General features: G+C 36.2%; 1 protein-coding gene across 4 annotated transcripts in view; it reads left to right on the forward strand.

Moving 5' to 3' along the window:
• Positions 1-26,548, forward strand: part of LOC120633905 (dystrophin, isoforms A/C/F/G/H-like) — a 752,632-nt gene that overhangs the window by 604,820 nt on the left and 121,264 nt on the right. For all 4 annotated transcript variants that reach the window (XM_039904299.1, XM_039904301.1, XM_039904300.1 and 1 more), the window contains one exon: positions 12,458-12,630. In XM_039904299.1, the coding sequence (XP_039760233.1) occupies positions 12,458-12,630 (173 nt within the window). The remainder of the gene's footprint in view (positions 1-12,457; positions 12,631-26,548) is intronic.

Raw genomic sequence — 26,548 nt, forward strand, 5'->3', positions numbered from 1 at the left:
AAATGTTTTTTTTTATTCCTCTACAATTTAGCCCTTGACTGCAATCTCACCTGGTGATGATGCAGTCTAAGATTGTAGCGGGCTAACCTGTTAGGGAGTATGTTAGTCATACCCCTAATTGGTTACGCGATATCACACTGGAACACTAAATCGCTTAGCGGCACGTCTTTGTCGGTAGGGTGGTAACTTGCCACGGCCAAAGCCTTCTACTCAGGGCAGACCAGAGAAAACTCAGAAATTATAAATTCCCAAATTTCCCCTGCCGTCATTGAACCCGGAACCTCCTACTTAAACTTCACAGCGCTCTCCGCTGCGCCAGCGAGGTCGTCAAAATATGTATGTTCCGTAAATCTGCGCAGTCTGTATTTGTACAGCAGAGAACTAATAACAGTTCCAAAACTCAAATATGGCTGCACCAAACGTTACTTGCTCTTTATACTGTTACATGCAGTTACTAGCGACTGCGTTCGCGTTTTGTTTCGTTTTTTAAAGTCCTGCACAGTACACACACACACTAACCCGCTTATTGGTAAGCATGAATATTTTTCAGTGTATGGGTGTTTATATGTATATTCTAAGTATTTATGTATATTATTCATAAAAATATTCATCAGTCATCTTAGTACCCATAACACAAGCTACGCTTACTTTACCCTGGCGCAGCGGAGAGTGCTATGAATTTAAGTAGGAGGTCCCGAGTACGATTCCCGGCAACAACAGTTTGGGAATTCATAATTTCTGAGTTTTCTCTGGTCTGGTTTGGTGGGAGGATTTGGCCGTGGCTAGTTACCACCCTACCGACAAAGACGTGCCGCTCAGCGACTTAGTGTTCTGGCGCGTTATCGCGTAGAAACCGATTAGGGTAATGACTACCATACTCCCTAACAGGTTAGCCCGCTACCATTTGCCCACTGCCCACTGCGCCAGACGGCCGACTGGCGCAGTGGGCAGCGACCCGGCTTTCTGAGTCCAAGGCCGTGGGTTCGATTCCCACAACTGGAAATTGTTTGTGTGATGAGCATAAGTGTTTTTCAGTGTCTGGGTGTTTATATGTATTTTCTAAGTATTTATGTATATATAATTCATAAAAATATTCATCAGTCATCTTAGTACCCATAACACAAGCTACGCTTACTTTGGGGCTAGGTGGCGATGTGTGTATTGCCGTAGTATATTTATTATTATTATTATTTATTTATACTGCATCTTCACTTACCACCAGGTGTGGCTGCAGTAAAGGGCTAACTTGTAGTGGAACAAAAGAAAAAACTTCAACTGATAGAAACTTTCAAATTTCAGAACGAGACAAAACACTACACAACGTTTATCAATATCATTTTATCTACTTGTCTTATTATCTAACCGATTTTCAGTTTTTAGTGTAAACTATGTTTGAAGAAAAACATATTATATGTTAAAATATATGAAAACAAATAAAATAAAAAAATCTCTACCAATGTATGCTTTTACTATTTTTAAAACGATCTTTACACTAAAAAGCATTTGAAATATTGTTTACATAATAAGACATGTAAGCAAAAATGGAGTATACGCAAAGCAGAAGTCAGAGCTTGTTTACGGTACACTGAAGTCTGAAATGCTGAATGCAAGCGAGCGCTGAAAAATCTCTTCAAAAAACCAGTCGTGAATATTAACAGAAACGTTTTATTGTTTTTTTATGGACATTAAAAATCTAAACACGTACATTTCGGACCCACGTTAAATTGCACGAAAAATGACAAATGTGACAGCTCACGTTTGGACGACAATCCGCCATTTTGTCCGGCCGATGTCCGGCTGGGACTGGCGTAATCCGGTTCATTAACGATTCGCATCACGGTTAAACAAATGCGCCTGGTATTGCAACACTTTATGGACGCCATCATCTTGTACTCAATCTGCTCTGTGGTATTTCTTGTTGACGAGCCTGTTGTTTAGAACCTCCACAGAATCGCAGTCCAGGCAATCAAACCGGTTTTGAAAGCTCTCGGGGTTTTGAATATGAGCACAAGTAGGCGGTAGCATAGACTTTTTCAGTCTGACCCTTCCCAGCTTTACAGTTATATTCAATGTGCCTCTAACCATACGGTGATCGCTTCCGGTTTTCACCTTGTTGATAAAAGATACATCATTGAATATTTGCCGTTTGGTCGACATGATAAAGTAGATCTCATTTCTCGTCGAACCATCGGGGCTCAGCTAGGTAAATTTCCCGTGTGGCCGCTTTTCGAAGAAGGAGTTAATATAGAGACCTAGTGTTCTGACGCGATGTCGCGTAGAAACCGATAAGACTCCCTAACAGGTTAGCCCGCTATTAGGCTGCATCATTACTTACTAGTAGGTGAGATTGCAGTCAAGGGCTAACGTGTAGTGGAATCTCACAAATAAAAATTTTAAAAAAATAATGATTATGCTGACGATGAGGTGTTATTTTGGTATGTCAACAAAAAGCAAAACATTTTACAATATATAACACACTATTTACATTTCCTTACATTAAAATTACTCATATTACTGTATCAACCATACATAGTACTAAGCTATGATTTCTGTCACAATTTAATAATCGTGTGAATAAATGATTTTATTATTTATTATTATTACTTTGTAAAACGTTACCTTGAAGTTGCTCAGTATTCCGCTAAACCGCAAACCGCAATAACTATACGCATTATGAAAATCCTAGCCTTAAATATTTCACTATCCATCTTGGATATTAAATTTTTGCTCCAGTGCCTTTTTACTTCATGCTGGAAATTTAACTCGTAAGTAATATGTACAATGTATTTACGTTGAAAGGTTTTGCTGTACATACTAGTCAATTTTAACTTGGATTACGTTTGGGGTTTCAATGTTACGAAAGTGGGTTTACCAGAATCATCTTTATCATATGAAGCAATGAAAGGCTGGCTCTTTTTTTGCGCAAAGAATCAGCGTGACTGTTCAGCGCAGACATACAGCCAGAATTCTTGGAGTAATTAGTTTAGTTATAAGTTGTATTGTAACATTATCAAAAAAAAAATCACGTTGGGAGCCCAGATAAACACCGGGCGAGACTGGTTGGGCTATATCAGTATCTCTGGTTCTTCTACGGATCTCCTCATTTCTGATTTGATCACATAGAGATAGCATAGCTCTCTCCATCGCCCGCTGTGTGACTCTGAGTCTTCTTATGATGCCTATTATGGTCGGCTTTAATTTGACTGGGTTTAAAACGGTCAGGTAACAAATTGTGATTGACTTTTCAAAGGAAAACTAAATAGTTCCTTTTTACTATTTCGCTACGGAACCCCTAAAATAGCATTGCCACATAACTTAAACAAAATTGAGGAAAAGAAAACAACAGTAGGTAGGCAACCTAAAATAACATACCTACATACTTGACCCACCGCACAGGCAAAAAATGCGGAAAGTGAATAAATCAAGTCGGAAACGACTGAAAACCGGATCAAGGCAGTAATCCCCAGTCTGGTAACCGGTTGTAACAGGATTTAACTGGATATAACCGGCCCGGGCACCTGAGATAACGACCTAGGGGTAGGGTATCCAGGCAGACGTAACTTTGAGTAAACTTCAAACATGATAAGTAAGAAGGTACTCCATCCCTTTCTTTCACATTTCACTTAGCGTTAAAGCGTGCTTAATAGAGTTTTTTTGAAGATTTATAGTTGAAACTGTAAATGCTTAAATACTAGATATGCTTCGCCACGGCATTGCCTGCGTTAAATACAAAAATAATATATTTGCCCATAACCTTTCCTAATTAACGAATCTCCGGAACGCGCTAATCTCTGCAACTATCAGTCGGATCTGAAAAATCTTTGTTGCATTTGATAGCAAAATTCTTGAGGAAGGTTATAGGGGTATAATATACAGAAAAATACCCAGACGTTGAAAACATTCATGTTCATCACACAAACATTTTTGAGAACATTTTGGGAATCGAGAACTGGTGACCCTACTCAAACCGCAGTAGAGTCGGTACGCCAACTTGCTCATTCACTTGGTCGATAGCAACTATCTTTGGTCCGTTGCTGAGAATTTATATACTTTCCAATCTCTACTTTTCCATCCGTTTGTGGGAAATACTTATTTATTGGTGTACCTACCTATTGCAATTTGCAATCAATTGATAAAAGAGAGTTTACAGTAATCTAGTTGGCAAATTAAATAAAATTGAAGCGGTGATAGATAAAGGAAAATAAGTTTATCATTATAAATTTTTTATATAGATATTATTATATTATAGATATTATACTACGACACACACACATCGCCATCTAGCTCCAAAGTAAGCGTAGCTTGTGTTATGAGTACTAAAATGACTGATGAATATTTTTTGGAATAATATACATAAATACTTATAAAATCCAGACACTGAAGAACACTCATGCTCATCACACAAACATTTTCCAGCTGTGGGAATCGAACCCGCGGCCTTGGACTCAGAAAGCAGGGTCGCTGCCCACTGCGCCACTTGGCCGTCATGTTGGCATATATTTATAAAAAGGTTAAAAAAAAAAAATTGACCAAGATAAAGACCCGTTTCGGACGTCCTGCTTTTTAAATGGTGATGGTAAAACAGTGACTATAACACATTTGACCAGTGAACCCATTTTTAAGTCGGTTTGACAAGTACAATGTAGAACATTACTGGTACAGATAGACAGACTGCAGGTATACATTTTGTTTCCAATTTCAGTGCAATTAGAAACAATTTCAGGAACCCAGGTGCTAGCCGTTTGGTATTCACTGGACACGCCTTGTTCCACGTCCGGTGTTTTGACATACGAACCCTTGTGCTCACGTCCGACCATATCCACGTATGGCCGGCATTTATGCAATTCAGAAATATATGATTTAATAAAGGTACGATAAAAGAACAAGTAAAATAATTCTGTTGAGTATTTATACGATGAAAAGTTTGTAAGGCATATATAACCTTAAAAAATATTTAAATAATAAAACTTATTACACTGTAAACGATTTTTTTAATAATAAAACATTGTAATTTTTATTATGAAATGGTTTGCATCTCTACTACCCCAATTGCTGCGCCCTGACAGGGTTTTCTTTACAATTGCTTTAGATAATTGTGATATTGTTATGAACAATGTATGAGTAATATAATGTGAAATGTGAAAAAATAAATTGAAATTGAAATTAAGTCAAACTACAACAGCTTGGATTCATCATATCGACCGATTACCGGGCCACTACAGGGCACGGGTCTTCTCCCAAAATGAGAAGGGGTTAGAAATAAGGAAAGAAATCGTCTTTATTGTCACACATTTGTGACATAAATTTGTTAAAGAATAAAAAAAAGTGTGACAAAGGAGCTGGCTCAGTATAGCTGCATACTAAAAAGCGCAGCACTGGTTTTCAGCTAGCCCCATTATCTTCGTCGTCACTGAATCCTCGCGACTAAACAATAACAATAAAAAGATCATAAAAAGGACAATAACATAGAATATAATATATAAACAAACGAAAGATATTTTGTACGTTAACACAAGCTTATTTAACCCCTGAAGGACATCATGAAATACAAAATCATGAAAGATATTTACCTCTTTCATGATTTTGTATTTCATGATGTCCTTCAGGGGTTAAATAAGCTTGTGTTAACGTAAAAAATATCTTTCGTTTGTTTATATATTATATTCTATGTTATTGTAATAAATAAAATCAAAAATTATGAAACTAATAAACATGAAAAACTTAAATCTAAAATCAAATGTAATGTGAGTTGTCTTTAGTGTGCATAAAGGAAAAATTATATAAAAGTACTAAAACGTGTGAAAAATAATAATTTATTATTTTTTATTTATTTATATATTTTTTATTTAGTGGTCATTGAGATTTTTTGTACAATAATTTGTAGACGTTAAGGTTAAAGCCGTAGTCCACTACGCTGACCCAATGCGGATTGGTGGACTAAACACGCTTTTGAAAATTTTATGGAGAACTCTGAGGCAGGTTTCCTCACCCCGTTGAAGCAAGTGATATTGCTTTAAACGCACATAACTTAGAAAAGTTAAAGGTGGTTATAACTGGGATTCGAATTCGCCCCCTTGAAAGTAAAGCCGAGGCCTAACCACTAGGCTATCACCGCTTCTCTAAGTTGATTAATGCTTTGCAATTTAACAATGCTCATTCGTTTTAATTTCACTCACATCTCAGTTCACCGGCTCATTTATCTTGCTCTGCGTCAATCCGGGCGCTTCGAGAACTTAATCTTTTAAACGCTCTTCTTCGTTTGCAACTCATTTAACTGGCGCAACTGTTTTAAACAGACTCTGGGGCCCGCATTCGGGTATTTATGCGACTTCTCGTAATCCAAAGCTGGGAAACTATAAAGAAACAGACTGGTGTTTCAATTGCTCTCACAGCATTGTAAATTGCAAGCTGTGTGGCTTAAATTTTTAAAGTATAGTCGTCAGACTATCGGACGATGTAAAATTCAAGCTCTGTGACTTAAAAAGAGTGAATATGCTTTTTCTTGGCTACCTTTCTAATGGGCATGGGTCGTCAAGCGCTGGTCTATCGTTAATAAAAAAAAAGATTTGAGGTATAGTCGTCGGGAGTATTTGTTTTTATTTGTCCGACTATCTGACTAAACTAGTCACCTCGTAGTACGAACGCAGATCATGCTAAGTTTAATTTGAATTAATGAAAAAATAATCCCATATATTGTAGGGTGCCCAGAAGTCCACCAATCTGAACTGGGCCAGAGTGGTGGACTGCGGCCAAAACCCTTCTCATTGTGGGTGGAGACCCAGTGCCCTGTGGGCCGGTAAAGGGTTAACATGATAGATTTATAGATGTTTTGTCTACATATAATATCCTTTACAAATTGTCATCATTTTATCAGAAAACTCTGAACGCGTTTACTGTAGTGTAAACAATGTGCAAATTCAATCCCAGTGTACCGTGCATTCCGCAGGTAGCGAGGCGAACGTTTAAAAGCCCACAATCAACGCTTTTACACAACCGGAAAACCGATTGCGATTTTCGTCTGAAATTTTATGTCTATTGTTTAAAAGCTTCACAATTGTCACTTTAATTGGCATCCTATTGTTGACTTATTAGGTGCAATGTTATGAGTTATTTTGTATTCCACTACGAGTTAGTCGAGTTAAACGATCTGTTAGGCCGCTACTACAAGGGCTTCAAACCTATTGAAGTTTTTATATCAGGGAAGCACTTGGGAAAAATAGGTATTAACGGGTTCAAAATCCTTTCGTTTTTTATTAATTAAATTTACTAATATTATAAATGTCAATTTAAGTTTGTTTGTTACGCTTTCACACAAGAACTACTTAACCGATCCTCATAAAACTTTGTACACATATTCTTGGAAGTGTTAGAAGTATTATAGGATACTTTTTATACCGACATTAAGCTCGGTTCCTTTGGGAGAGGGGATGAAAGTGTTGGAGGATTTTACACTATAACTCCGACAAATTATAACCGATTAAAATAATTATTTTTGTACTATAGAGGTTATAATAAGTGTTTAATTTTGCTCCAACTGTGGTTGGAGATAGAGGATAGAACACCTCAGCAGACAGCAGCAAACCCCTCATTTAAGGCTTAGCGATACTGAATACTTAATTTTTTTTTAGATCTAAAACTAAATTTAATGCCACATCAAAAAACAAAATCAAACGCAGACGAAGTCGCGGGCAACAGGCAGTATAGGTACAAAATACTTTGAAAAAAAAGCTTTTATCGACTTCCCTGGCGCAGCGGTGAGCGCTGTGGTTTTAAGTTGGACGTCCCTGGTTCTATTCCCGGCAGGGGAGACTTGGGAATTTATTATTTCCGAATTTCTTCTCGTCTGGTCTGGTGGAAGGCTTCGGCCTTGGCTAGTTACTTCCCACCAATAAAGGCGTGCCACTAAGCGATTTAGCGTTCTGGTACAATGTCGATTAGAGGTATAGATTTAAAATGATTGACATACCCTTAACAGGTAAGCCCGTTACTAGCTGAGACTGCATCATCACTAACCAGGTGAGATTGCAGTTAAGGGCTAACTTGTAGTGAATAAAAAAAAGCTGTTAATATCTGTTTATCATAGGTGAATGATAATATAATAAATACTTGACTGAATTAGTCATTGTTTTATCAAACGACGGCGTGTCTTAAACCCTCAAAGCCCACATTACTGAATATAATCATTACGTTATATTAGTTTAAATTATTTTTGGTTTGTATCGCTTATATGGGTCTGAATGCATTTCAAAAACAGTGGGCTTTACAAATAGTGATCAAGGTAACATTAACTATCGCACGAATATATGAAATGTACTACTTTATTTAATTCCACTCAAATATTCCATCGCTATTAAATTCAATAATCACGTACCTTTCACACCGAATTTCGCTGTTCGCCCAAAAAAGCCATATCCGTATTCAGATCACGCGTGCCAGAAACGCGAAAATTAATACAATAACGTGGTATTAATTAAAAAATACAATTGTATGAAAAAACGTGATCGGCCCTCCGCAGCGGAAAAGCGTTGATTGCGAGAGGCTTTTGTACAAGTTTTATACGTTCTTTTGAAACCTGCGGAATGTATGGCACGTTGGTATCGAATCCGGTCGCTGTTTACAGTGGAATAAGCACCCGTTTTCACCAAGCACCGAATTCTGGATACGGTTTTACATGTTTGTTATAGTGTCATGGTTTTTGGAAATTTATTACTGCTTGCCACTTTTCCCTGTGTAATATTGAGGAATGCATAACAGTGGACGCGTGAAGGCCTCTCGTCCAAAATACTTCGATGCGGAGACCTTTAGCCTTTGTTATGGGTTTCGAAAGAAGGTTTTGAGTCGCTCAGCGGGCAATAGAGAAATTAGGATGGATATTCGGAGTATTTGAAGAAATGAAGAGATCCGTAGAAGGACCAGAGTTACTGACATAGCGTAATGCTAACTTAAAGTGAGAATGGGTAGGACACATAGCACGAAGAACCGATGGACATTGGGTCCTAAGTTACTGGAATGGCGACTGCATCAGTAAACGCACACTTGATAGACCTCCGACTCCACCAGAATTCAATGGACTTAACCTCCATAATCACCGTATCCAACCACTACCGGCCTACTACCGGGCACGGGTCTCCACCAATAATGAGAAGGGCTTAAACCCGTAGTCCACCACGTGCTAGCTCCAGTGGTCTCCACATACCCTGGAGAACAATATAGAGAATTCTCAGGCATGCAGGTTTCCTCACGATATCTTCCTTCACCGTTGAAGCAAGTGATATTTTAATTGCTAAAAACGTACATAACTTAGAAAAGCGTGAAGTCAGAAGTTAAAAGTGCGTGCGAGGACCACAGGTTTATCTCCGCTACTACCATACGCAACCTCCATACGCCTGCAGAATACATCATACTCATCAATAGCCTGGACCAGTTTACAGCTGGACTGAAGGTATCTGCCAACGGAAAGATTTTACATGTAACATGTGCAATTTAAAAGCCTCGTCCTTATAACGAAGTTGTATGAAACAATTCGAAGCAAATCCCAAGAAAAGGCCTAATCCACACGTTGGCTCAAATTAATAACGTTTAATTAAAAAGTTTCGAGCGCTTACAATGCTTTAATCCCCATCCCTGAGGCGTGCACAACTCTTCGTTTTACTTTAACTCAGATTTTCAGGATACTTCTTGGCCTACGGGAATTTATATGGTTGTTTGTTTCGAGTTTTGTTTTTGGGTTTAGAGCTATATAATATCCTTTGAATTTAGTTTCGAATCATTTAATTACCATGTAGAATTTTGCTATTCTGTTGATGTGTTTACTGAGCTTTATTCATTATATTGTACCTTTTATTAAATCTAAAAAAACACTTTATAAAATCATCATACTCATATCCTAGCGTGAGAGGATAATATCTCATAAAGAGATTAAGAGCTTTCCTTTGTTAATATTCCTCGTAAATGTGATCAAAACACCATTATATGTTTGTCACAGTTTCTGGTACATACATAATATATAAAATATGTCTTTGTTAATGTGGAAAGTTTTAAGTTCGATATATATATATAAATATATCCATTTTATTTTACTTAGACCTTACTTATTTACACACTTATTTATATAGGCATCTTCTTGGCAGGCATAAAGGAAAGATAAATTAAAGAAGAAGTCAAATTAGCCGAATTGTATTATTTACCTAATTGAAAATAGAAAAAAAATTTTTTCTGAGAGGCTACAATCTTGTTAAGTAACTACTATTTTAATTTCACAAACTTAAATCAAGTACTTCGAATCACTGAGCCCTTGATTTATAGTAGACATTTTATACGAGTTATATATCGATTTGAAGTTATAGCCGAGATCCAGAAATACGTTACACCGTCAGCATTGAAAAGGCACCGATTTGTACCGGGATCCAGGGCTCACTGAAAAATGGCGCACTTAAAAAACTAGCTAAACAATAACTCCTGCTTAAATCACATCGATTTTATGGATGTAAGGGAAGTCTTAGAGTAAAGAAAAACTCAGTTCTATCGCGTGGCATTGGTAGTTATTCTGTTGTTTAAACCTCTTAATTTTACTGATTAGTTTACGAATCAAGAGTGGTTTATGAATCAAGAGAGAGTTAGGAAATAAGCCTTTTCCATTCCCGTGCCTCAAATACGACGATAATCGTTAAAGTCCGCTTTGGAAAAGTGAGGTGGGTCTATGTTCTTTAACTATCTCGATAATTCGTCGTCCTTAACCTAATTTTCCAAAACAATGTTATCAAAAAATTATGTCCATCTTGACCAATGAACGGTCACTAATCGTATGGTATATATTTAACGAACCTATACAACAGTATTTAACTTTAACGGCCCGTCAGGAAAGTTAATCATTTTGACAAGTTAAAGGGTAACTTGTTTTCTCCGTAAATATTTGAATATTTAACTAATTAGATATTCTTCTTCTTCTTAGTCGTTTTAGTCTTGACAGACTGGTCGTGGTCGTCATCTGGGTGTTGTGGCTCGCTTGACAATACTTCGCCACTCTTCTCTAACGGTTGCCTTCCCTAAAGGAGCACGCGGAAGATCACCAATGAGATGGACGGACCAAGTGAAGGCTACAATCGAGGCTCCTCTACATGAATGCGCAAGATAGGCAACCGTTAGAGAAGAGTGGCGAAATTAGATATTCGAGGAATGTAAAGTGCCCAACTCATGTGAGTTTCTGGATGCTAAGAATAGTCACTGTAGTTTGTGTAATAAAATAAATAAATGTCTTGGTGGTGCGTGGTGGCACACTCATTTACACAACACTCCGTTAAAGCACTTAACGGGTAGCTAAAGTAACAACCATTGATTGTTGAAAACTCCCTTAGCACGCTTCACTCCGACATCTACGCATCCTCTAGATATCTTAACTTGACAACGTATTTTCGACCTAGTAATTTTGAGTTATTGTTGTGCATTATAACAAAATTAAGCCTAATTTTCATTGCATTAATAAAGCAAAGCAAAGCAAGCTTTTACACTGTGTTCTCAAAATCTTTCTCGTAAATCAAGACAACGCGTTCGAAAATGTCTTCGCATCGAAAGGTTTCGTTTATGGTTAAGTAAACAAACCATATTCTGTCCCTCCTAAATAATGATGTCTCAACCCTCGTTAGCGAGTCCACAAATTACCGGAGCACGATGATCACGGTATTAATATTCATAGGTCGGCTCGTCACAAGACGTTAAATTGAATTCGTTAAAGGAAACGGCGTCCCATGCTGATGTTACGTCACGTATATGAATTAGGGATTCGTTCAGAGGATGTGGGAATTTGTACGTTTACGGTTTTGACCACTCAATGTAGACAGAATATGTCGACCTCTATATGATGTTTTGCGCTATGGACAGTCGCCTGTGTATGACCTCTTATTCAAATAGGTCTGATAATTGAAGCTACGAGAGTTTCAAACGCACCCTCGACATCGCGAATTTACGTCCTTAGCCAGGATGATATTTGCGATAAGTTTTGCTGAGAAAGTGTTAGAAAGAATGTTTGTTGTAGATTCATCTCGACACTTAATAGTCTGTAGGGGTACGGACAATGAGGCTGTCTCCCTAACTGGGCCGATATTAGCGGGGAAGATTTCTTCCCCAATGTTGCTTTTAAATCCTTTAAGACGTGTTATCTTGACTTACGACGGGCGTTGTACTCGCCGCCACCGTTGTACGGGTGTGAAATAATGAGTTATCAATATCGGTATACCATTTAATTTTTTCAGAGATGGCATCATTGATACATAATTGCGTGGTGTCTTATAACCAACACTGGACATGAGGCGACACGTTACAGCCGCGTTCCTTGCATGCGCTGCGAAGTGTTGTTTAGGCAAATATTATTGTTACAAAAAGCACTGCATACAATAAAGACTAAATGAGGATGCTGCATGTTCTAAATTCCGTGTGTAACCGTTGAATTTCCTTGTTCTAGGACCTACAGTCGGAGATCGAGACGCACAGAGATGTGTACGCTTCTCTCACGGGGACCGGACGAAGGCTCCTGGGTTCCCTCTCCTCCCAGGAGGACGCTGTCATGCTGCAACGGCGACTGGATGAGATGAACCAGAGATGGCACCACCTGAAGTCGAAGAGTATGGCCATAAGGTTGGTTTAACTTTTTTCATTCTGAAAACCATTTCTAGCAGCCAACTACTGTGAGATTATTACTTGGGGTTTTTGTTAATGGTTCATATCATCTTCATCATAACCTTTATTGCGCCCTTTCGGAATAAAGACCTACCTCCTTTTCCATAGGATACATACGTCTTTATAAGCCTATTAACGGCACCTATTTTCTCAAATGAGACCCCGTCTTACGGACCCGTCACGCAACTCAAGTACGGGTTGGTCGGCTGTTGTCTGTTATCTTTAATGTTGACTATATTTTAAGAATATTTAATTCCAGTTTGTAAGGTCACATGTATATATTCTAGCAAACTTTGGTGCCAAAGTTCTGCTAAAGAACAGGTTGTCCACTATTCCGCACTGGGCCAGCGTGGTGGACTACGGCCTTAACCACTTCTCATTGTGGGAGGAGACCCGTGCTCTGTAGTGGGCCGGGGCTCTGTAATGTGTATATATGATTATGACTATTAAATAGGTCAATGTTATCTGGAATTAATATATCAAATTCGCCAGCATAAGGCAACACCATTATGAAAATCTCGCGAAACTCATGGCGAAATTAAATTACTTCGCATTTGTGACGTTTCGATTAAGTGAGCGAAAATTAGGCGATTTGTACGCGAACAGCCCTCATTGACAGCGCGATAAATATCCGTCGGGAATTTCATTTCCGGGAGCGGCCATTTTTACTGGACGTCGCGACGAGTCGTGTAGCTTATTCACTTGCAACTAGCTTTTTCTTGCGACTTTTTTTTTTTATTTGGTTCACCAACAGCTTTACATTTCCCAAAAACAATTTAAACCAGCTTATACAGTATAAAGACAAAATGTTCAGCTACTTTACTTTTTTTTTAGTTTTCGGGAATATCTCATGTTTTTTAGGGTCGCAGCAGGGTGCGGAATGAAAAGTTGTTGAAAAACAGACATCTGCGTAAGCACTCTTGTCTCATTTAGTTTTTTTTTCCTTCTCGTTGCACGTCTTTTTTTTTAAACACTTACAACTTCGCATATAAATGTACACGTATGTCAATTAATGTATAGTGTTATTTTATTTTTCTCGTTTTTCTTAAATACATAAAAAAACTTTAGTATTTTTAGTTTTAGTTTAGATTATTACTATGAAGGGTTAGTGTACCTATTACCGAGTAAGTAGACCTTGGTAGTGGATTATTAAAATTTAAAAAAAAAAAAAAATATTACTTTGTGCTTAAAATATATTAAGGTAGGTATAGTAAAACAAGTAAGATCATAAACCAAAAGCTAAGATTTATTTGAAACAACTATTTCCAACAGAAGCAATACGGTTAAATCTTAAATACAATCCAAAAAACAGCTTTACAGAAAGCCACCCTTATATTTATAATTTAAGTACAGATCATAACTAGGGTAATTATACCTATTATCGAATATGGAGACCTGGTTAGCGGATTATTAAAATTTAAAAAACAACATCTTTTTTGCAACTTTGTGCTAAAATCACGTAGGTATAGTAAAAGAAAGTAAGAACATAAAAAAAGCATAAACTGAAAGCTGCCATTTATTTGAGACACCTATTTTCAATACACAATCGTTCAATATTTGATACACTCCAAGAAACAGCCTTCCAGAAAGCCACCCTTATAACTGCCTCCGTCGATACAGTATCTTCCGCATACAGAACCAGCTGCCGTTAACTTCGTCTGCGACGATCAGTCAGACCGCAGCTAAGCCAATTACGCTGCGGTTCTAATTGGTATTAAGTCACTCGATACCACTCCGCTTGCAATCCCCGTAAATTAATTATCAGCGCTGCCGTGTTCCAGAAATAGAATAAAATGGCGAAACCTGAATGTGTTAGCGACATCAAGTGTTCATTTACGTGGATAAAATATTAACGTAGGGTTATTTATAGTTTTTTTTTAAGTAAAACTACTTTAGGCGCTACTAGGGAGTAACTCAGATTTTTTCTGACGGAAGTAACGCTTACGCCTGATGTGTGTGTATTTAAAAATAACAATTTGGTTTGGTCGTAAGCATATTATGTCATATACTCCACGTTTCTTTACTTATACGCCAGCTAGTGGCAAATATTATAATCAATTAGGATCATTTATTTCCAATATTTTCAAACGGATCAATTGTGAATAGCAAAGTGAATATAAATTCAACAGTTTTAAAAAAAAATACAATTGCAAAGTTTTTTGAAAATCTCTAAATATACTTGTAATAAATAAATTTTCTGACGATTGCGACATTCAATGACAAGGTATGTATATATTGACATTTGCTGATCTAACATTCAATTTTCTACTCTCAATTATCCTATTTAACAAATGAAAATATTTATAAAACGTTAGAGGGATATTGATGAATTTTAAATAGAATATAAAATGAAATAGTTAACATTTAAGATGGCGGGTTCCCAATAACACTTTACTCTTACATCAATAAATAAAAATAAAAGTGTTACTTCAATCGCGCCTAAAGGTTACACGCGCACACTTTTTTTTTTCACCAGGTGAGATTGCAGTCAAGGGCTAACTTGTAAGATAGCTTTTCTCACCTGGTTGTGAGTGATGACGCAGTCTAAGATGGAAACGGGCTAACCTGTTAGGGATATTAACAGAGCCGCTTGGCAGCAGATATAAGTACGGTGGTAGTGGCACTCCTCCGGACAAGATCTGTCATAAACAGCTCTACTACAACTTAAAGCTGTCATAGCTCCCATGCCCGCTACCATCTTAGTTTGCATATACCTACTGACTGATAATAAAAAAATGGTAGTAAACAGATGTCAATAACAACTATTGCTTGTCTAGTGGAAGGCTTCGGCCGTAGCTAGTTACCAGCTTACCGACGAAGACGTGCCGCCAAGAGGTTTAGTTCCGGTACGATGTCGTTTTGAAACCGATTAGGGGTATTGGCTTAATATAACTACCATGCCCCTAACAGGTTAGCCCGTGACAATCTTAGACTGTGTCTTAGCACCAGTTGAAATGGCATAATGGGCTGGCAAGAGTCAAATAAAAATATAAAAAAATGATCTAGAAAAAATATCATATATCATAACTCCTTTAAATTAAAATTCTTAGTATTTTAGTCGTAAAGTTTGAAACGTCAATTTACATGTAAAGATGCTTGCTCTAAATAGTATAAAGTTTCCACAATTTAAAAATATGCTGAATTTCATCGCAAATATTTCGAAAAATGGTTTTCTGTCATAATATTATATCGTAAATTTAATATGCGCATAACGTAAGAATTCCTTCTGTGCCCGCGATCTCGAGCTACACGAAGACAACCGAAGTATGTAAATAAGCGAACAATCCGGATCTTGCAAACATTCCTTGTATGAATGCAAGAATCTCGTGGGGAATTCCTGTACTCGGGATACTTGTTAAAGCGCCGCACGGCATGCGGTCTGCGCCGTTCAAAGACTTTGTTACAGAATTGTTGGTCAAATTATGTAATCTATGCTTTTTTGGGTCTGTGTTAAGCGGAATACTGGCTTAATTAAATATCATAGCGGGATTTTCATAGGGGTTTTTTATTTTTATCAATGTATGGCGAGTATTTCTGAAAAGTCCTTTCTTTTTATTTTATAGCCATAGAGTATATATTTTTTGTTCAACTTTAAACATCCCAGAGTCTCAAAAACGTAGTCATTAAAATTAACGGAGTATTTACGGCGCTTAAGCATTTAAGCCGCCATAGAGTTATTTTTAATTCTTAGTTCTAAGCGAATACAAATACAGTGATTTTTTACTATTTCCAATAATAATAATAATAATAATAATAAAATCATTTATTCACACGATTATTAAATTGTGACAGAAATCATAGCTTAGTACTATGTATGGTTGAATCACTGGTACCTAAACTGAGTAAAAACTCGTACTATAGATATCAGTGCACTCCCCTATATAATTTTTGATACAACAACATAAGACTACGACAAGTATATTTTATTTTGGATATAGATTTAACATGCAACATGCAAAAATATTAAAGAAAAATAAATAAAATGTTTATTTTTGGAGATTGGGTAATTAAATGGTGATTTAAATGTGTATGAGTGTGTGCATGAGTGTATGTGTGTGTGTGTGTGTGAACGTATGTGCGTGCGTGTAGGTGCTGCGTGCGTGTTCGTGAGGCAAATAAAGTGTATGTGTGTGTGGGTGGATGTGTGGGGGAAGTGTCATGGATTTATGTAGTACAAGGTACATGTGAGATAATGTCATTTTTGAATGGATAGTAGATTCTCTGTGCTATCATAATCCAGCGCAAGAAGCCAGTCATGGACCTGCTTTTTACATCTATAGGATGATAGTGAGTGAATGGAAAGAATTTTATTGGCCTTATTGTATATGATGCTACCAAGGAAACAGAAAAATTTTTGTGAAAAGGAAGTGCAGAATTTGGGAATATTACATAAGCTGTTTTTGCGACGTTTATCTTTAAATTTCATAATTGACTCCTGATTAATGAATTTGTGTTGTTTTAAAATTATTTTTAAAAGAAAAAGCTGTCTTACAGTAAGTACCCCACTTTCCTTATACAAAGATGAAGTAGGATATCTGTAAGGAAGAAAGGAGCTAACTTTTAGAACAGCTCTTTGAGCCCGTTCCAAGTTAAGAAGACGCGTCTTTGCTGCACCTCCCCAAGAATCGATGCAATAAGTCAAAAGTGACTCACATAAAGTGTGGTACAGCGTTTTCATCGTCTTTTTGTCAGCCACGTGACGAATATTTTTAAAAATGGCAATGAGTTTACGGATACGATTAACTAGTATGTGAATATGATTATCGAAGGAGAGTTGATTGTCAATCACTATTCCCAAATATTTAATACTATCAGATCTTTCTAAACAGGTACATTCACATGCGTTGCGTACTTTAGAGTTAAGACATAAAACCGAATGTGCTCGAATACTAAAATTTACTAAAGATGGTTGTCCAGATCGTAAAATTGAAAATGTTAAATATTTAGTTTTCTCCGCATTAAAGCTTAAAAGATTCTTCTGTAGCCAAGTCATAACCAAGTTAAAGCCTTGCTGGGCATTGTGAAATACATCATCCCAGCTCTTACCCCAAAATAACAGTGTAGTATCATCTGCAAATGTGATAATTCTACCATTAGTCATTTGGAGATTGCAGAGTTGGTTAATATAAATAAGAAAGAGCGTCGGACCCAATATGCTCCCCTGCGGAACTCCATGCTCAACTGATAGAGGTGGACTAATGTGCTCACCGATTCTTACGCACTGTGTTCTATCTTTTAAGTAATTCTGGAACAGCATCAGCTGAAGACCACGAATTCCCAGCTGTTCCAGTTTCTTCAAAAGAAGAGGTATGGACACAGTGTCGAAAGCCTTGGCGAGGTCCAGAAATATGGCTATACACTTCATTCCATTATCTAAGTTTGACACAATACAGTTGGCAAGGTCAGCTACTGCATCAGAAGTGGATTTTGCTTTGCGAAAACCGTATTGATTGGTTGAGAGTAAATTATTAAGTTCTAAATATTTTATCAATCTATTATTAATCAATCGCTCTAAAATTTTGGAAAAGGTAGGTAATATCGATATTGGTCTGTAGTTACTTATAACTTTCCTGTCCCCTTTTTTATATACGGGGATTATTACCGATTTCTTAAATAATAAAGGAAACTGGCCACTTGAGAAAGCTAAGTTACAGATATGGCACAGCAAAATTGAAAATATTTCCTTGCTTTGCTTCATTACTGTCGAAGATATGTTATCAAGACCAGAAGAACCAGTATTTTTAAGAGAATTTATTAATCTTACTATTTCTTCGTGATCTGTTTCAAATAAGACAAAGGAAGATGCAGGCGTTAAGAGACATTGAGGCTGTGTGTGTAATACAACATCGTCTGAGCCTGAAGGACACAACTCTATACAATCTACAATATTCTTTCCCATACCAACAAAAAACTCATTCACCTCCGATACTGCTTGTATAGGGCAACGCGAAATAGACAACAACTCCCAAGCTTCCGAATTTTTAGTCTTTAGGTTTGTTATATTATTTATAACATCCCATGTTTTCTTCAAGTTAATTTTGCTAGCTTTCTCTAACTCGGTTCGATCATACTGATGTTTTAATTTTCTGAGTAAGTTGGTACAAAAATTTCTATATCTACGATAAATAATTTTTATAGAATCATCATTTGGATTTTTTCTTAAATGTATATGTAATTTATCTCGATGTTTTAAGCATCTCAATATACCAGGTGTAACCCATGGCTTACGCGGACTTTTACGATGTAATGTTCTGCTAAGCACAGTATTATTTTCAACGATATTTGAAACTACATGTATAAGAAGATCAGTAGCGTCATTACAATTAACAATGTCGAGCAAAGGCTGAAAATTAGTGTCCCGAAGATCGCTTTTTATGGCTGAATAATTTATTTTTCTAAGCATTTTATGTTTAATTAGTGCCTCTTTAGATGTACGCAAATTTATTGATATCAGAACGGTATTATGGTCTGTCAAGCTATTGGCAATTACAAGGGTAGTCGAAGATAATGATGATCTACACAGGACGTGGTCTAAACAATTGTTATATCGAGTTGGGAATGAATGTGAAGGAAGTAGTCCATGCGTTGAAATAATATTTAGGTAATTATGGGCGTTTGAATCAATACTGTTCAGCTTAATATCTATATTTATGTCGCCTATTAAGATAACGTTCTTACTTTTGTGTAATGCGCTAAGCGTAAGATCTAACGATTCTAAAAAACCATTTAAGTTTCGAAATGAAGGTGGTCTGTAAATGGACACTATAGAAATATTATTTACTGTGGTAATCAAACAATTAGCTTCGCAGAACTGGCGTTCATGTGTTTTCGACGGCATTGTATTTTTAATGAAAATAACTATACCATCATTCTGATTGTAGCAGTACTTCGTTGAGAATGAATAATAGTCAGCAATTTGCGGTATGAAATGACAACTTCGCAGCCAACACTCTGTTAGTACAATAACATCAGGTTTAATAGAAATTCGGTCAATAAGTATTAAAAAGTCATTAATGTTATGTTGAATACTGCGAATATTTTGTGTTAAAATTGTCAGGTTAGTGTTTGTTTCTGTCATGTAAGTAATACAATTTTCTGGTTCGCACAAAAATGATTGGTGTAAATTTATATTATCTAAATTATTTATTATGTGACTTATGTTATCCATGAATTGGGTATAGTAACAATTATTATGATACAGCCCAACAAAGAACCATGACATATTATTATAGCATGATAACTATGTATTCCAATATTTTGTAAATGTAATGTATTTTGTAAATGTTTTGTAATCATGTTTGTATATAATAACATGAGGTCAGTAATTATTTTCTTCGGAACTGTTATATTCATCGTTAGAAGCACTATTAAATGTATAAAAATGTAGTGAATGAAAAAAAAAAAAAAAAATACAAAGTAGGTAGTTTTAAAAGACTTCGTTGCAACTCGTAAACAGCGCCTGCGCGCCACCGTTAATATTAGAACGATTTCAAGCCATCCTTGTAATTGTAACTTAATATTAATGTGTAATGTTCTGATTTTGTACTTATACTTATACTTTTCCTTATAAATATGTAATAAAAGATTTAAGAGTTTTAGCCATGTTAACAATAGAACCAAAAATAAACAGTAACTCACTAATAAATATGCTAAAATTGTAAAAGATAAACATTCAAAAAGAAAAATATAAAACAAATTCCAACAGAAGTGAACTAGTCACTTTTCATTAATATTCTTCTTGATAATATCACTCAGACGTTCTTCATTTTTTACAAAAATGTACGGAGTGCCTTCTTTTTTACGTAAATAAACATTTCCATTTGTAGTCCAACAGTGGGCAAATTGTGCTGACTTAGCAAAATCTCGGGCCAAAAATAGTAGTCTCTTAGTTTTAGCGGTTAATTGTTCTGATATATAGATAGGCTGCCTTGTGCCTGGAAGTCCCAGGTTCAATGTGTTAAGTTTTTCGGAATATTCGCGGTTAAACTTCTTGGCTGCATTCAGTATGTGATTTTTATATAAGGTATTCGAAAATTCTACAATGATGGTTGAACATTTTGCATCGGATTTTTTACTCGGTAATCTATAAACGTCACGAACTTCCACTTTATTTATTTCTGATTTTGTTATGCATTTTGATAAACTATCTACGTATAAGTATAGCATGTCTTTGGTCTCACGAGATTGCTTCGGAACATTTCTAATTTCAACGCACGTCTTTATAGTTCTTTTGTCAATATCGTCAATCTTGTCTTCTAGGCGCATCAAATGCAACGATGGATTTTTTCGATCCTTTTCAATACTGCCAATTTTTCCTTGGAGCGATCGAATTTCATCGGACATAAATTTCAGCGATTGCTCAATGTCTTGATTCGACGATTGGATAGCTACATTTTGTTGTTTTACTTCCATAATGTGATTTTCAAGGGTTTCTAATCTTTTATTTTGTTTTTCCATAAAAGTATCCATCATAAATTTGATTTCCGCTCTAAAGTCATTGAGTTGGAATTCAATTTCGTTTGAACGGCGGCGCTTGCGTTGGGTGCGAGGCAGGTGTTGCGAATTTAGCTCCTCTGACACCACATCGGAACGATCAGAATCCGATGCTGCACTTGCGAGTACTTTACTTATTTGACTTGAAGTAGTTCGCGGCATTGTAGGCTTACTATTATTGAGATACGGTCTGTTTTTACTTGCACAGGTAGTCTATAACTTACTCGGCCTGCCTGGTGCCCTGGTACTTGCAGTTGTATTTAGGAGAGAATCTTTATTTTGACGTTTGATAAACACATAATATGTCACTTTAACTTAGAAGACGATGATAATCTCATATAGTCCTAGTACTTTGGCGAATTATTTACTACATTTTTTGGAAATTTAATAATTGAAATATGAACACAAAATACACGTTTAGAGTGGACGAAAGCCGAGAGGGAAGAGGTGGTGGGTAATCTGTATATAATAGTATGGAATAAAATTAATTATAGTTAAATATAATTTAAAAAAACATATATAAGAAATATAACAAAAATAAAACAAATATTAGATATTAATGTGGGAAATAAAAATTATAAATGCATGTCAGCTATACCTACTCCAAACCTATTAAAGCCATATTCATATTCAAAGTCATTATGATAAATTGGTTATATTTAAATAGATTTTGATTGTTATGTTTATCTGTATATATATTAACATGCCAAATAAAGCCATGAAAAATGCATTTTTTTTAATACTTTTAAGTAACATTTTAGTACACAGAGTTAACTCGGATACCTTTGATTAATGAGATTATTAAGATTACTCTTTCGCTGAAAGTAGTCTGGGTTGTGCAATAAAATTTTATTCTATTCTATTATATTATTTAATATACACATACCATAATATATATTTTTTGTACCAGCAATCTTCAGCTGAAAGTTGAGACGCACAATCCGTCTCTTGCAACCATTGCCCTTGTATAAATGCAAGAATCTCGCGAGGAATGGTCATACTGGTTCAAGCACCGCATGGCATGCGAACTGCGGTGTTCAAACATGTATTATATTTTATTTCAATCAATCATATACATGCGAAATATTGTAAGGTTGGATGTATGTATAATCTTTAACGCACAATCTTTTTCAAGAATTTAGCTGATATAATGAATGTAGGTTAGATCATGCCCTGGATTACCACACCTTATACTTTTTGTCCTGGAAAAAAACCTTTAAATTTCTATGAGCCTTTTGTCCCGGAAAAAGTTACAGCTCCCGGGGCATTGATGAAAAACCAAGTAGACGCAGATGAAGCCGCGGGCATCAGCTAGTTCATGCTAATATTATAAAATATGCAAGAGATGGATATTTGTTACTCAATCACATCAGAACGGCTGAAGTAATTTAGATGAAATTTAGCACAGAGATAGATTATAGTCACGTTTCGCTTCGAAACCGGAGCATCCTCATGAGATGTTGACTTTACACTGAATAATTTTTAGCCTTAACAATGAGCATAATTTTTATAATATATCATGGATTTCCGCAAAGTAACGCCTATATCCAATACTTTTCCTCCACGCCAAAAAAAAGGAGTGCTGGACAGCCCTTCTCGATCCGTGAGGAGACCTGTGCCCTTGAGTCGGTCTGTTATTTATTAATGTAGGTGATTGTGTGTATCCCAACTTGGCCCCGCATGTTTCATAATATTGTTAATGCAGAAAGCTATAAGAAATCCCTCTATAACCATTACAGAACATCATAAAACTATTATACAGCCTACTACACGCAGTAGCTGGGAGATAAGATATGTATTGGACGTAAAGCGCCTTTTATTGCCTTTCAATTGCATATAAAAAGTTTTTGAGGTGCGGGGTCAGTTAGAGCGATTTTTTTTAAATATTTTTTAATGTTATCTTCATTAGGGTATAGTCTGTCTCACTGTTGGGTACGGGCCCGACTCTGTCTTAAGAGGGAGAGTTTTAGAGCATACACCCCTAACGATACTCTAATAAGAGTTCGCGGGCTTTATCGCAACCAATGGGACCGGTAGCTTAACGTGCTCTCCAAAGCATTTTCTAACTCCGAGTTGGTAATTAGAGTTTTTAACAGAAAAATCAAACAATAAAATTATACTTCCTGAAAATATTAGTTAAGTTGATCATTTTAACGTAAACGGGCTATGAAATTAAGTGTTTTAGATTTTAATCGGTTTGTCAAGGCTAACATTTGGAAGTGAGACTTTACTTCCACAGGTATAAGGGTAGCTAAAACACAACAATATTCTTATTATTATTACGGTTGTAATAAGGAAAACTTTATTTTTATTACACATGTTTAAAATCTCTTTAAAAACAGCATATAGCACATATACAGATCCATAAAAGGTCAAGTCAAAACTTTCTTTAATCAAGTAGCCATACAAGGCACTTTTGGTTGAGCTTTTTGTGACAGGTCTCGTCTGGGGAAGTACTACCGTCATCCTTATTTCTGCCGCAAAGCAGCATAGCTATCGCTAAGCAGCCGGTGTAATAATTCCTCTCAGATTGTTAGACACTTTTCATGATAATAATTATAAACGTTATTGTCCTTCGACTACTCTGCGATGTGTTGCACTGTTTTAGGCGATGGATTTCCACTATACGGAAGGCAGACAAAGCCTGTGATAAATTTACATCACAAGAGTGTAATGTTTTAGACACTCTAGCACTGGCGCCACACCCATTCGTAGAGATAGGGTATTTTGCATACGTAGCACCATAAAGAAAGCTGTTTAGTGATTTCATAGTGAAATAAAAGTGGGATTGTGCGGACATCTTTATTTCGAAGTTTTACGACCGGGAGCGTAAAAGATGTTTATTATATATTCATTTGTGATAGCTAAGGGTGGCTTTTAACTCCAGGCTCGTGTCTTTCTTTTTATGTGTCACCATTTTTATGGAAGTAATTGAAGGACCAAGCATAAAGGCTTAAAAGATTACTATCGTATCACATACAGCCGGTAATGGGTTGATGTGATGATGATGATGATGAAGTCCTAAAACCTACTAGTTAAATAAATATAAATATACTACGACAATACACACATCGCCATCTAGCCCCAAAGTAAGCGTAGCTTGTGTTATGGGTACTAAGATACTAAGATATACATATAAACACCCAGACACTGACAAACATTTATGTTCATCGCACAAAGATTTTCCAGTTGTGGGAATCGAACTCACGGCCTTGGGTTCGGAAAGCAGGTTCGCCTACCAATACATACATTTAAAAAATGTTTAAAAACACATCTAATACAGCGAGGTTACTATACAATCTACAAAGTAGATTGGAAGCAGCCAGCTTCGCTCTCATCTTGCCGGCTCTTCTTGGTAGAATCTGCTTTCCGAACCGGTGGTAGAGTCACTACAAACATACATACTTGACGTATCAAAAGTGCTCATAAAGTAGGCCTATTTGAAATAAATAAATTTCAATATCAGATTTTTTTTTAATTTTGTGCAAATACCGGATTATTCCAGTTTGTCTCCCGATTCTGTCCCCTCAAATAGGTATACTAACTTCGAACGCCCTTGTTAATATATCGTGTTTATTTTGACGCGGTCTAACACGGGTACCTTTGGCGGTTGGCCCTTTGATCCTTTGAGCTATGCGGGTATGTGGGCTCTCGTACCAAAGAGAGGGTTTTTATTTAATTACGTAAAGTATGGGGTTTATTTTTCCGTTGTTTCAGCGTTATTCAATTTCAATTTATTTAACTTTTTTTTATGCTTGTGCCTTGCGGATTAAACTTCAGTTTTTTTTTATTTAACACACAAAACAGATCATGACATAACATGAACATACGTACATAACACAACATACATAGTTTCTTGTGCAATTTTAAGATAACCTGCATGAAATAAGTGTCTCCCATATTATGAATACCTAAGATAGGTCATTGGAACAAATTTTTAGATATAAATTAATTTTATTTATTTATTTTTATTTTTCGACACACTTTTGACATTTTGGACGGGAAATGAATAAGCTCAAAAAGTAAATTAACGTGTAAGTTATTAGTTATGCAACTTGTGTTGATACCCTAGCTGCATCACACATCCAGGCCACCTCGTCAATGGTAGGTGCGGCTGCTCCCAGTGCCGAGCAGGCCAAGAAGCGTAAATATGAAAACCTGGATAGCAGCTTCATTTTTGTGCCTTTTGGAGTAGAGACTTTGGGACCGTGGGGTCCGGAGGCAAGAGTCCTTTTCAAAGAATTATCGAAAAGGGTTATCGAGTCTACCGGTGATCCTAGAGCGGGCAGTTACCTTTGCCAACGAATTAGTTTGACCATCCAAAGGGGCAATGCTGCCAGCATCTTAGGAACTGTGCCTCGCTGCGGTGGTTTCGAGGACGTTTTAGATTTTATTTAGTTTTAAATAGTTTATTTTAGGTTATATTTATAAAACAATTAAGTAACGAAATAAAAATAATCCAGTTATGGTTTAAAAATGTTAGTAATTTTGATTGTAGATAAGGTATAACTATAATATGACCTCCCGCAGTGAAAGCTATTATTTGTAGTTTATTTTTAAATCGGAGGTTTAGTTAAATATCAATTTTGTCGGTATTAGTTCGAATTCCCCTCTAAACTCGCTTAAACTATCTATAACTTAAGCTTACTATATCTGTAATATTAAAAGCTAGTCATTTAAAAAGTTACATATTTATAAAATACTAATAATTCAAAGTGCAGTTCTAACATAAGATTTAAAGTTAAATTCCTCAGACATACAATTTAAGACCTTAATCCCTTAGGATAAGACACAATCGTTTTAGTAAATGCATATTCAACTTGGCGTCCTTAAAGTTTAAAGCGTTCGTGCCAGAATAAAATTCTTTGCAAACGTTGAGATTTATACAATTGTATAGTGATGTGACACGGACATTTTGGGCGCATTCAAATCGATAAAAACCCTCGTTTCGTTACAATAATTTAAATCTATCTGATGTCTGAGACAAATTATTTATTGATCATCATCAATATTGGCCCTACTCCATTATTCGAGAAAATACTTATGTATTATTTTATTTATGTAATATAGTTCAAGTATTAATATGTATTTATTCGTATGTATTGTTTTTATTATTATGCACCGCCTGCAGTCTGTTTTCCTCATGTTTTCCAAATCCGAAGGTTGCCTGGCAGAGATAAGGCCGCCTTTTGTATCGACCAAATTTGACGTTTTAATTTGATCGCTTTTTTAGTTTCAATTGACATACCCAGCAGATAACCCACCTCATGATAAGTGGAAAATCATCGCCTATAAACAGCGCAACAATTCGCAGGTCATGCAGGGAACACGTCTGGCAACGTGACGCTCTATATCCACCAATTTGAGGCGTAGATGGCATGGC

Source organism: Pararge aegeria, chromosome 22 (genome assembly GCF_905163445.1).
Source record: "Pararge aegeria chromosome 22, ilParAegt1.1, whole genome shotgun sequence".
Classification (NCBI taxonomy): domain Eukaryota; kingdom Metazoa; phylum Arthropoda; class Insecta; order Lepidoptera; family Nymphalidae; genus Pararge; species Pararge aegeria.